The 13,548-nt window shown below is 36.8% G+C and overlaps 1 protein-coding gene across 1 annotated transcript; it reads right to left on the bottom strand.

The window, feature by feature from the left end:
- Positions 1–308: 308 nt before the first annotated feature.
- Positions 309–1,632, bottom strand: LOC127812078 (putative glycine-rich cell wall structural protein 1). The gene is made up of 2 exons (XM_052352391.1): positions 1,232–1,632; positions 309–999 (listed from the first exon to the last, which is right to left on the bottom strand). Exons 1-2 carry the CDS (start codon positions 1,401–1,403, stop codon positions 497–499), a joined length of 675 nt encoding a protein of 224 aa, XP_052208351.1. The 5' UTR covers positions 1,404–1,632; the 3' UTR covers positions 309–496.
- Positions 1,633–13,548: the final 11,916 nt, after the last annotated feature.

The following is a 13,548-nucleotide window of genomic DNA, read 5'->3' as shown; positions in this document are numbered from 1 at the left end:
AAACTGTGTTGATGCACACTCGAGAATTGACGATGGGGGGATGTTTGTTGAGCAACAGTGATCTCTTGATAAGCTTGCAAAACCAGAGAAGAACTACCTCACCTCTTTTTGGGACGAGTTCTTTGATACTTAAAATATATTGACTATTAGAATCTCAAATCAAGTCTATGATTTCCAGAGAGGATATTAATTGTGGGAGAAATGTTACACTTAATTAGATATAGATAACTTTATTTATATCCTTTACTCCAATACTAGAAATGTGCTAACTTTATTTATATCCTTTACTCCAATGCTAGAAATATGCAAGAGAGAGAGAGATGATGATATTGTAATTATTCCCCTTAAACAAAAGCATCTAAGACTGAAGGGGGCGGGCTTATTTTTTGATGTATGGTAGTTATTATTGAAGATGGGCCTCTTAATGGGCCAGTTCTACAAATGACTACAGCCAGCCACCAGCAGCCATAATATGGATTTCTGTTAAGTCATCCAATCAGAAATTGACATTGTCCACGTTATCATCTTCATCTCCTTCACCTAAACCTGGTCGTGGCACAGACTCAGCAGTATCTAGCACGTCATCTACCGCCGGCCACGGGCTTGGCGCCGGCCTACCCTCCACATCAATTTCAGGCCGCCTCCGCCGCTCGGTCTCACCCCTGGCTTTGACTGCTTCAGATTTCTTCATCTGGTCCATAAGCACCCCGAAAATGCAGCACGGATCAAAGAATCCATTATTACCGCAAGCAGGAGGAAATAATTCTTGAGGAGGACAGTTGGGGACGCTAGGCCACCCACAGTTAGTCCCACAATTCGGACCCGTGACATGTCCACCGCCACCGCTGCCGCCACCAAAACCAAACCCGCTACCACCGCCACTGCCACCCCCAAAGCCTCCACCGGACCCGCCTCCACTTCCAAAGCCACCGCCAGACCCACTTCCGCTTCCATAGCCACCACCAGACCCACTTTCGCTTCCATAGCCACTCCCGGAATCTTATCCACAGTAAAAATAATAATATAAAACACAGAATTAATCTTGCATACATACATCTCGATCGCTACTAGCTTAAATTTTTGGACGAGACACTAGTAAAGAATTATCAAAGTAGATGGAAGTGACATGTTGAGTGTAAAAACACTCGTACAAAAAGACAAAAGTTAATTCATTCTCTTTATATATCTATTAGCTAGATGGGACGGTGGTTAGTTACAAATTCAAACAAACCTGGGGAGACATGGCCTCCGCCGCCACCGCCACCGCCTCCGCCACTCATGGTAGACACAGATGGTGTTGGAGTTTGATCGTCGTCCAGGAGAACTCTACGAGCAGAGCTAAGAGTTAAACAGAAGCATGTGAGAACCAAGAAAGCGGTAGAGACGTGCTTAGCCGACGCCATTATTAATGGAGCCACTGCCGACTACAACTTGTCGTTGTTTGCGATGGATGGTATGAAGCAGCTGCAGAGACGGCCATGGCTATTTATACAGTTGCGAGGAGAGCTGGAAGAGAAGAATTAAATTAATAAAAGGGGTCACAATGAAAGCAATGGCTAAAGAAAGAGAAGATATTACGGCGCTTCGTTCATGGATTCCGGGCTCATGAGCCCTGCGTGGCTGTAAATTGGATTAAGGATCCACGGCTTCTTCTTCATCTCAGTTGGTTGAGTTATATAGTGTAAAAGTAATCAAATTTTTTAATTTAATTAATTAATGTTTAAACTTTGAGGATGGATAGAAAATATTTTTTTAAAAACCTTTTTAGTGTGATTTTCAGTGGCTGGGTAGGTACACATGCATATGCATATGCATGTGCAAAGCTAATTAAAAAGTTAAATTAACTACCACTCTATCGATACTTAATGTATCCCAAGTTAATAGAAGTTATAACAGTTTTGAAGAAAATATATAGAAGAGAAGCACAGAATAAACACTTGCAAAATTATATTTGGGATACTGATAAAAAAGTTACATAATTTATGTCTACCATTAACATATTCCAAATATCTCTAATGCAACATCCCAAATGTCTCTAAGATTTCTTGTGGGAAGGAGGTGTTTGAAGAATAAAACTAATTCAGATTTTATCTTTTGGATTAGAGTATCACTCAAACTCTGCATCTCTTTGCTGCATTCTGTTATAAATAATTACAAGGAGAAAAATAATATTCATTCATGGGTTTCTCCAGCAAAAGCAATTGGATTTTGGGCAATTTGAATCCACAACTTAAATGTCCTTTCTTCAACTTCCCCACTTTTGAAGTGGGTAGTAATTGCCTAGCAGTTATTTTTGACCCATGAGCCCCTTATGGGTGGGTTGAGTCTAATCCAGATCTACGATCTAGATTCAAATCCATATTTGTTACATATTCCGTTAAATGGTGAGCATCTCTTGTCACATTTGTGTTTCCTTCTAGTCTCCAACCCCTTCCCCTTATCATTATGAGTTGAAATTTTAAAATTGTTTCGTGTTGTTTATCATATATTAATGAGTTTGTTTTAAATTAATGTGTGAGCCAACGATAGTTTAAGGGTGAGATAACTACTAATCGTACTAAAATCTTACCTCCACCTAGAAATGCAGCGTAGTGTATCCCTTAGCTACTAAATTTCTTTTTTTCTTTTTGGAGTAAAATACATTAACCTTCTCTTAGATTAAATAAGACTTAATGGACTTTACCTCGATTTTAAAAAAATTACAGAAACCTCTTATCCCATTAAAAATGAATTAAACTAACAATTTTTCCCAACATTTGAAACACCGGATTTGTCATGATAAAGAGGGGGGTATATGTATATGATATTACATATTTTCTATGAATGTTTTGTTGGATATGGTATGACTAAGAATAAGAGAAGACAAAAAGAAAGAGAGGAAAAGATCTGGATGGAATAATTGGGAACAATTTTTACAATACTAAGTAAGCTTTCCCTTTTCATTCGTCAACGGAAGAGATCTTATATATATGGATCTTTCTAGACAAAAAAAAAAAAAAAATCTCTGTAGTCTCTTTCTTCATAATGCATTCATGAACATGATATCTTATGTCTCTGGTTGCTACGATCTTAAAAAAGTGGATTTTTTGCGAAAGCTTGAGCAAACTTGTTGTTAAGAAAAATCTCTGTAGCTTTTCTTATGTTGAATGAATTTCTTTCAACAATCTTTGAAGCCAAACAGCATGACATGCACAAGATGTTGCAACAACATACTTTGACTCACAACTCGAGAGTGTAACAATCGGCTACTTCTTATAAGTCTATGATATAATAGTATTAGCCACAAAGAAAACAAAGCCATTGGTACTCTTTTGATCATCAATATCTCTAGCAAAATCGCTATCACAATACCAAATTGATTAAATCTTTCAGATATGAAGGATAAAACAACCCAAAATAAGTGTACTTCTAAGATAACACAAAATTCTTTTAATTGCCTTCATGTGAGTAAGAGGGGGGTTTTCCATGTAATGGCTCACGAGTCCAACAATAAAGAGTTTATCTGACCTTGTACAAGTTAAATACTTTAGGCTTTCCATGAGACTTCTAAAAAGTGTTGGATCAACTCTTTCACCTTCTTCAAATTTCAACAGTTTAATTTTGAGATCCATGGGTGTATTGACAGGTTTACATCCAAACATACTATATTTCTTCACATCACACTTGTATAGCCTTTTTGGGAAACAAAAATCCCCTCTTCCAACTTTATGTGTCATAGGCATATTTCCATCAAAAGACCAAAAAAAGCCAAAATAGATCTTGGGCTAAAATATAAAAATTGAAAATTATTAGTCTCAAAGAGAACACGATCCCTCGAAAACTGAAAAGACACATCTCCAGCAATTGAACACGTTTTCAGGAGACTATTAGATCCCTCAAAGACTATTTTGGGAGACTTCCATAGACTCTCAGGGACTGTAACAAGCTCCAAGAGACTGTAAAAACTTGGAACCAGTAATGTAATTTTTTCCTTTGATTGGAGGGTCCTGAATAAAGCGCAAATATGATAACTCTAACATCCAAAAATTCCTCTAAAATTTCTGAAAAAAATAATAGACATTATCCATAAGGGTCCTAATTCTAGTGGATCTTGGAATGTTAAGATAAACATTATTCGTAAGAATCCAGACCCTAGTAGATCTTGAAAAGTCCAATACTTTTTATTATAAATAGATGAGCTCTCATTTCAAAAGAGGTACATCTCTGATACTAATTTCAATACGACATTCAAATTTTCAGTGTCGAACTTAAGTATCGGATTGTTTGTGTGGGGACTATCCTGCATTCTCTAATCATTCTTTTTATTGCATAGTCCAAACGACTTGACGACAACATTTCCAATTAATCAATTTATTGTTGTGTTCGAGCGACAACACAACTAATTCACATGAAGGCCCAAATAATAAGACATAAGCCTCACATGATCAATCATTTCAAATTCTCTTTCCATAACATGTTTGAACTCATTAAACATCCTTGGCTTGTTGCCTGATTCACATACAAACAAATAAACAAAATATCATTCCTAGAGATCTTAACCTAGAGAGCGCGTACTCATGAGTAAACCTTCTTACTTTGCCTTTGATTTCATATCCTTACGGACACAAAACTCCTTTTCAAGAAACCCATTGTGGAAGATAGAGTTAACATCCAACTAATGAATTTTCCATCCTCTTTGAGCGGCAATAGAAAATCAATAATCTGATTGTTTCCATACAAGGAACCAGAGCAAACACTTTGTCATAATCAATCTCATGTTTTTAAGTGTAGCCTTTTGTGACAAACCTTGCCTTCTATCATTCATTTTTGCCATCAACATTCTTCTTTATCCTATAAATCCATTTCACTCCAATTGATTTTTGATCTTTGGGTAAAGTCGCCAGTTCCCATGTCTTATTATTTTCTATGGAACTAATTTCTTCATTTATAGTTTGTCTCCATTTTTCATCTTTTGCGACCTCTTCAAAGCTCAATAGTTCAATGTCTGCAATGAAATAGAAGTATTCTCTAAGTAATAATCCTCATATTTTTCTAGCATTCTTCCTTTTCTAGTTGATCTTCTCAATTTTGGAGTTACAAACTTCTCTTGATCTTTATGTCCTTGAATAGAAGGCATCATTAATGGATTGGTGCATTTAGGTGAAATCTCATTATTATCCCTTTCATCATGGAAGTAAAGAAAGACGTCATAAGATTCTTCCTTTTCACTTTTCCATTATTTGGGTTGTACAACTTATAGCCTTTGGAGTTTGCATCATAAACAATAAAAACATACTATTGGCTCCTATCATCAACCTTTGATCTCTCTTGTTTGGGTACATAAGCATAAGTGCAAGACTTCTAAAAACATGAAAGTGAAAAACGATTAGCTTCTTACCATTCCAAGCTTCTTGGGGTGTCATATTAATAATAAATTGATTAATTGGAAACTCCTTAGGCATTCCTTTGTTTCTCAACATGCTCTGGGCCATGTTAATAATTATCTTGTTTTTTCTTTTAGCTACGTCATTTTGTTATGGTGACCTAGGCAATATCAAAGGTCATTGAATGCCATACTTTTCACAAAAATATACTAAATTCATTTGAAGTAAATTCTATGCCTTTACTAGTTCTCAAAGCTTTAATCTCATACCAAGACTCTTTCTCCACAAGAACTTTAAAATTCTTAAACACCCTAAAGCTTTAGATTTTCTTTTTAGAAAATACACTCAAGACTTCCTACTAAAGTCATCAATAAAAAGCAATAAATAATTGTTTTTACCAAGTGAAGGCAGATTGATGGGCCCACATATATCAGCATGCACAAGTTGGAATGGTTTGATTGATCTTAAAAATGATTCCTTAGGAAAACTCTTTCTAACTTGTTTTCCAACAAGACATGCTTCGTATAATTGCTCTGGATGATCATTGAAGAGTAGACTTATTACCATCTTCTTGTCTCCCAATTCTTTAAGTCTTCTAAAATTAAAATGGTTAAATCTCATGTGCTAAAGCCAAGATTAATTTTTCGCAAAAATATTGAGACATCTCGGTGAACATTTGAAGTGTCAATAGGAACATTTTGTTTCTTTTCATAGGCACCTTAGCAAGCAAATAAGCATCCTAATCTCTTAGCCAAATGTTACGATTTTTCATATGAATTTTGTAGCCTTTTTTTAAAAATTGTCCCAAAATAAGGATATTACTCTTTAATTTTGGCACATAATGAATATCAAGAATAAGTTTATGACCACAATTTTTTTAAGTGAATTAGTACAATACCTTTACCTTTAATTTGTATTTTGGAAGAATCTCCAAAAAGAATATCTCCTCCTACATATTCATCAAGCATCATAAACATTTCTTTTCTTTGCACATGTGATTGCTAGCTCCATTATCGAGGTACCAAGTACTTTTATTCTCTTGTTCTTCTTTATTGAGTACTAATAACAAGTGGACTCCTCCATCTCCTCTTTTTTCTCTATAAAATTAGCATTATCTTCTACATTATTATTTGGATTGCGACACTCCTAGGCAAAATGGCCATACTTGTGGCAATTATAACATTCCACCTACGACTTATCTCTTTTTACAAAGTAGTTTCTTCCTCTTCCACGTCCATAGCCTCTAAAAAATTGTCCATTTTCTTCATTTTTTAATGGACCACAGCTTGTATGTGATCCTCGTGCTTTTCCACAACCTTGTCCTTGACCTCTGTGAACTTCTTGATTTTCTTATCCTTCTCCCTTGCCTCTTTGAGAGAATTTTACTTTCAAGACATGCTTAACGAACTCTTGTTTCCCCTTATTCAATCTTTGTTTGTGGGCTTGTAAAGACTCACTCACTTGTTCAATAGTCATGATGTCCAAATATTTATACTCTTCAATCGCCACAACAATATGCTCAAACTAATTAGGATCTAGAGTGCAAAGAATTTTCTCCACAATTCATATATTTGACACCTCTTCTGTAACGAACCGTTAGCAGGTCTAAGACGTTTTTCATTAATTTTATGTGTGTTATATTTTGGTCAATATGATTAACAAGATATGTGTGATCAGTCAAAATGAAATGAAAATCTATGTGTGTTGAAAAGTTTAAGTTAATTATAAGGAAAATGGTGGAAAATTCATAAAGCAAAGAGTTGAAAAGTCAAAATAGAAATGTGGGGTAATTGGGAGAAGTGGGATGCCGGGTATGTGTTGATAAAAATAGAGTGCAATAACACACACTCAAGAAGGGGGGTGAATTGGGTAAAAAAAATTATTTTAAAAAAAACTTCATCATTTTGATGTAAAGATAAACAACAATTGTGATTTAAATAAAATGATATATATATATATAAACAACAAAAGAAATGAAATGAAAAGTGAAACAAGATGTACAACAAAAATGAGAAGCATAAGAGATTTAGAGTGGTTCGGTTTAACCAAGTCTAGTCCACTACCTTAGCTACCTACTAAGAATTTTAAAACCAATCCACTAATAAAAAAAAAACCCGCTATTTGAACCAAGTAGGTCCTCTAGTCTCAAGATTAGGTTACAATCCTCCTACTCAAGGTAGGCCCTTTAGTTAATGCTAGGAAATACAAAAATGTATTGAAAATAATACAATCTAAGGGTTGAAACCCTATGTTACAAGTTCTCTCAAAAATAGAATAAGGCTTGAAAAGAATAAGCAATGAACATACAACAAGCCTTTACAATAAGAATAGAGAGAAAAAAGATGAAAGCACATAAATCAGCTTTAAACTCTTGCGGGCTTAGTAAGAGAATTGATCTAAGAGCTTTAAATGAAGTCCCAACTACCTATTTATACTTGATGGTGTTAGCTTCCAAAAATCTGACCATTTGAGGGAGTTAGTGAGCATTAAATGCGACAAAAACTAGCCATTATTTGAAATTTACGAAAAATTAGTCGACCAATGTAAAGCATCTGTCGACAAATTAAAACATTAATTCAAAAAAATACGATAGATGAAAATGGTTAGTCGATAGATCACAAAAATAACACTATGCATACATACTACCAGGCAATAGATGAAAACGATTAGTCGCCCAATACAAGCTATTCAGCAAGGATTCACAAGATACATACAATCTGTTAGGCAACAAATGACAAACAATAGATGACTAACTTAGACATTAGATTTATAAATTTAAAACATACACTCACTGTCAGGCAATAGATTAGAAATGGATAGTCGACCGATTTAAGCTGAAGAGCTTTAGAAATAGAAGCATACCATACTGTTAGTCTATAGATGATAGGGTCTGTTGACAGACAAAAACCATATTAGCCCATCAGGTAACCGATCTGAACACTTAGATGACTAACACTTTTTAAATTTTTAAAACTCATTTTGCCTTAACCCTCAAACATGTTTAAACAATCATTTGAAAACATACATATGCCTTCTAATTTCATTTAATGATTTAATCTTATTTAAAATTTGAATCTCATTTGAAATTGATTTGAACTTGAAAGATATAAAGATATACACTAACCTATAGATTAGGGAAAAACTTATTTAGAGCGAATTTCATTTTTCATCATCAAAACCCTAAAACTAATATCAATATATAATGTGTATTGAGATATGTTATATGTGTATTACTTATTTATTAAATGGGTTAATATATATGTGTATGTATAAAGGTGAGGGCATATTGGGAAAAGAGAAATGGGTTGTTGGATAAAAAGGTAGGGAGCTTGCCATGCAAGCTATTTCCTCTCATTCTTTTTCATTTCTTCATTTTCCTTTCTTTTTCTCCCATTCTTTCTCTTTTCTTGTTCTCTCCCTTCTTCTTCTTTTTCTTCTGGATTATTAGAGCTTCAAGAAAGGTAGGATTCCAAGTTCCAGCGGGTGCTTCTCCGGTTCCAACATCAAACAAATTTCCAAGGCAAGTCTTCTTCCTATTTTCCGTTTAAGAGGCAAATTCCTATCATTTTCTTTCCAAGATGTAAGTTATATTTACTCTCTTCTCTTTCAAAAGCAAGCCCTAATTCTTTTTTTTTTTTTTTTCCAGACTGTGTATTGGTTTTTTCATTTCTTTTAGGTTTTGTTCTTGAAACCCCATTTTCAGATTCAGTGGGTTTCTTTCCTTCATTTTGAAGTCTTGGGTCTTCTTGGATTCTTGATGAACTTCATTGAAAATCCAAATAGGGTTTCGGTTCACCCTATGTTTTCAAAGGAATGACATTTTCATTTGATTAGGGTTAGAGCATGCAAGAGTTGGTGTTTTCTTGTATGCATTCCTTTCGCTTTGTTCTCGTTCTTTACATTTCAAGTCTTTATCGGTCAACAATTAGGGTTGGGCCTGTCGACCGTTGGGTTCTAATTTGAGAGGACTGAGTAAATTTGATTTTGCTGGTTGATCGTTGCTCCTCATTTGTCGATCATTTGAGGCAAAAGTAGCCCCATCTATAGACTATTAAAGGTGAGGCTATTGACCGTCCTTGGAGTGGGTTCTGGAGGTCGACAGATACGCCCAATCTATCGACTGATCCTACCTAAAGTTCGCCCGTTGCTTCTTTTAATGCTTGTATTCTACTCTCTAATCTTTATATTAATTATTGTTAAGTTCTTTCATTGCTTATAACTTTGATTGTTGTCTTTGGGAAAGGGGGAATGAGAATGCTAACATGAGAATAAGTGAAGCTTAAAAATTAATGTTGCATGACTTTGGAAATGTGTTGAATTGGCTTATGTGCGTATGATGATGGAATTATATAGAACCGTGTACGTTGGTTTAGAGGAACTGATAAGTGCATGATCTTAAATGTGTTTATAAAACTTGATTACGTGTCCTTTATATTGATTTAATGTGACTAATATTTTGTGTGATAGACTAAGTTTGCGAGGGGAAAATGATATCCAAAACCAAGTTCAATAGGCACTTGCCTAACACGAAGGAGCTTTGGCTTATAATGCTCGCCTGGTGAAAAACTAGTGCGTGGGTGGACATTGGTCCACAATGGGTGAGGTGGAATTATTAACCATTGGTTTATGATGTGGTAAGGCATGATGATAAATTATGTGGTGGTTGTGAGAAGTTTTATTCTACTTAATTGCTTATTATCTATGCCTTTGATTCATAATGTTCCTTATTGTTTTATTATACTTGCTAAGTCTTGTAGCTCACCCTTTGCTTTTGCGTCATTCTAGACAAGGGTAAGGTTAAGGAAGGGGCAAGTCTAGTAGTGTTTGAGTCTTGTGGGTGGCTATGTGTACAAAGTAGACCCAACCAAAAGATCCACGGGGTGTGTTTTGAGGGTAGTCAGAAAAGAGTTTAATTTTGTATTTAAATTTTGTTGCTTTTTTATTTTGAGATGTATGGGGTGGTTAAACCCAAAGAGTATGTTAAATCAATGATGATGTAAATATTTATTTTGGCTTATGTTATTAATGAGAGAGTTGGGAATATCCTTAATTGAGTTTTATCTGTGTCAATGCTTTTGGGCGACCTCTTCTCGAATTCTTCTGCTAGTGGGATTTTCGGGAGTGCGCTGTCACATCTTCACCATTTCTCTCCATCTAGTTGACTATGGCTTGTACTTTTGAAAAATAATTGGAAACGGATTCTGAATCTTTCATCTGAAGTGCTACAAATTCACCTCTAAGTGTTTGGAGGCGAACTTTCTTCATTTTATCCACTCATTTGTAAGACTTTTGAAGAAGTTCCCATGCTTCATTTGAGGTCATTGCATTGGCAACCTTCTCAAACATAAAATCATCCAAACATTAATGAATGATAATGTAATGCCCCATATTGCGTAGTGTTAAGTAAGTTCAAGGAACTGAAAATCGGTTTGAGAATTTAGTTAAGTAATTGCTGAATAGATGGAAGAAAGTACCCTGAAATATAAATATCTAAGGAAAAAAGTATGTCATTGATGAGTGTCTTGAGACGAAATTTATGACACTGAAAGCAATTAGAATAGAGACAGTTTTCGGTACAGCTAATTTCAGCCTGAAAAATTAAATGATCATAAAGGATGTAATACTCGAAATTTCTAGATTCAAATATTTGAGGAAATAGGACATTTCAAAGGATTATGAAAGTCTTGAGATAAAAGGGGAGTTTCTAAGCTAGGGGCAAAATTGTAAATATTAAAATTTGGATAAAAGTGTAATTTATCTAAAACTTTGGAGTATTAGCATAATAAATCATTTCTCCAGGGGCATAAGTGCAATTAAAAAATAGCACGGGGATCAAGTTAAAAGGGGTCTAAGTGCAATTACTTGAAAAGTTTAGACCAATGTGTAATTCCTAAAACCTTTTTCTTAGGGGCATTTGGGAGATTCAGATAAACCATGACGACTTTAGAGATAAGGATAAAACTTCATGATGACTTTAGAGATAAGGATGAAGCCTCATGACGATTTTAAGGATAAGATTTGGTTTGAATAAGATTTGAGAAGATTTGAAATGATTACAGAAAATCTTAGAAGATTTGAAATGATTGCAGAAGATCTTAGAAGATTTGGAATGATTAGAGAAGATCTTAGAAGATTTAGAATGATTGCAAAAGATCTTAGAAGATTTAGAATTCTTGTCGTGCCATACAAATCCTGAGCGTCCACCTAAGGGCATTTTGATCATTTAGCCTAGGCGAGCGAATCCTTGAAAGTGGTCCCAATCCCGGGTCTCAATCCTTAGAAGAAACAGTGGTCGAACGGCGAAGAAATTATCTAAATCGAAGTTCAAATGAACAATATTAAAGTTAAAGGGCCAAAGTAGCATAAGGCCAAACTTAGGGGAGGGGTGAATGTGCAATAAAGGAAAAGTCCAAGGATTATAAAAAGGGTAGAAGAAAAAAACAAGGGGAGGACCACTGTTCATGGGCTCTCTCTCTCGTATGCGTTCTCTCTCTATTTTTCTTTCTCTCACTTTCTGCCTTTTTTCTCTCTGAGAGAGATCTCCCTCTCTCGAGAGGATCTCTCATTCTCTCGGAGAGGAAAAAGCCTCTCCGAAAGGTCTCCCGCTCTTGGCCGTCTCCTTACGGAGAGCCCCTACCTCCGCGGCTCGTTCTTGGCAAGGCATGGCCGCCATCGATGGCCATGGCAGCTCTCTTGGTGAGAGTTGCCTTCAGTTAACAGCAGCAGCAGGCCTCTCCGCAGCTCCTCTCGGCAGGCAGCAGATCTCTCTTAGTGGAAGCTCTCTCAGAGAAGACGTCCCCCTCACCGCAGCAACCCTCTCGACTATGGCTTCGCTCTCAGTAATGAAGTGCGCAACAGTGGTTTCTCTCAGGGATGTTTCTTCCCAAAAGCCCTCATGGCGGCGGCCATGGTCTCTTTTGAAAGACCTCTCGGCGACAGCAAGCTCCTCTCAGGAAGGATTCTTCCCGAGAGACTATCTCTCTCCTCGTCTCTCTCTATTTCATTCTCATGTATTATATATATATATATGTGTGTGTGTATATATGTATATAAGGTGCCAAGGCTAGCGTGTAATGTGTAAAGTGCGTATGCGACTTTGGCAAGAGGCATGGTCACTAAACAATGTATATAATGTTAAGATAATGTATATAATGTTTATATGACTCCGCGTGCGATACACCTATAGAATATAATGTAATATGTCGGTATCCGTGTAACGCGATATATCCCTTAAGGGAGTAGACATCTCTCACTAAGGTCGGAGCCACGCCCGAGCAGGCCCCCTAGGGGCCGAGACCTTGCTTCAGCAACCCACTGTGAAGTCGTCCTTCTCCTAGAGGACTCCCTAAGCGGTCCGACTCTCCGGGAGGGATTTTTCTTAAGCCCGTCCAGTTGCCACTAACGTGTAGGTCCATCCTTGGTGTTCCGTAACAGTATCATGATCGACCTTCTCTCCTTAAGAAAGGTATAACTGCTCCATATTCAATTATAGCATGCTTTACTTGCACTATTCTCCTATCTGTACTGACTTAAGTATCAGAGGGCATACATGGGTGAGGAATCCCTATGTACCTTCTAACTTGTTCCTGTGAGCGCAGATATGCCCCGAGCACACAGAAGACCAATCCCGAGCAATGCCAAAGGTACCCTCAGAGGTCTGACTAAGACCCCGGTCAGTACATCGAGGATCGAGCCACCCGACGCCTATCTCTACCGGTAGACTCCCTGCCAGGTGTCAACCCCGCTCTGCCTTGGCTCCAGCTTTCCCTCTCTACAAATTCTATTGTCGTGGTTTTTTTGTGCCACTACAATTGGCGCCGTTTATGGGAACGGACAAGAAGCTAAAATCTACGAGGAAGACAACCAAGTCTACCAGCGTCAGATATTAGTTGGGTATTACAAGAAGAGACAGCACACCTCACCTGGGAGGGTGGGGGGCTTGCTCATCAATTGAGTTCCTTAGTATGAAGCTGTCAAAGATCGAGCGTGGGCTTCCAAAAACCTTCAGCGGTCCCAGGACAAGGTCCGCCAGTGATCGCAGTCATCCCCTTAGTCTTTGATCGGGCGTCAGCAATTGTTTTGTTCAGTAAGCGCTGAGAATCAAGGAAAGACAACGATGTGTTTAGAGCATAACAAGATTGTTAGAGGGAACTCATCAGCATTGCAAGCAAGGGAATTGTGATTG

Source organism: Diospyros lotus, chromosome 10 (genome assembly GCF_014633365.1).
Source record: "Diospyros lotus cultivar Yz01 chromosome 10, ASM1463336v1, whole genome shotgun sequence".
NCBI lineage: Eukaryota > Viridiplantae > Streptophyta > Magnoliopsida > Ericales > Ebenaceae > Diospyros > Diospyros lotus.
Note: the sequence above shows the minus strand (reverse complement) of the source record. Positions and strands in the feature narration are given on the sequence as shown.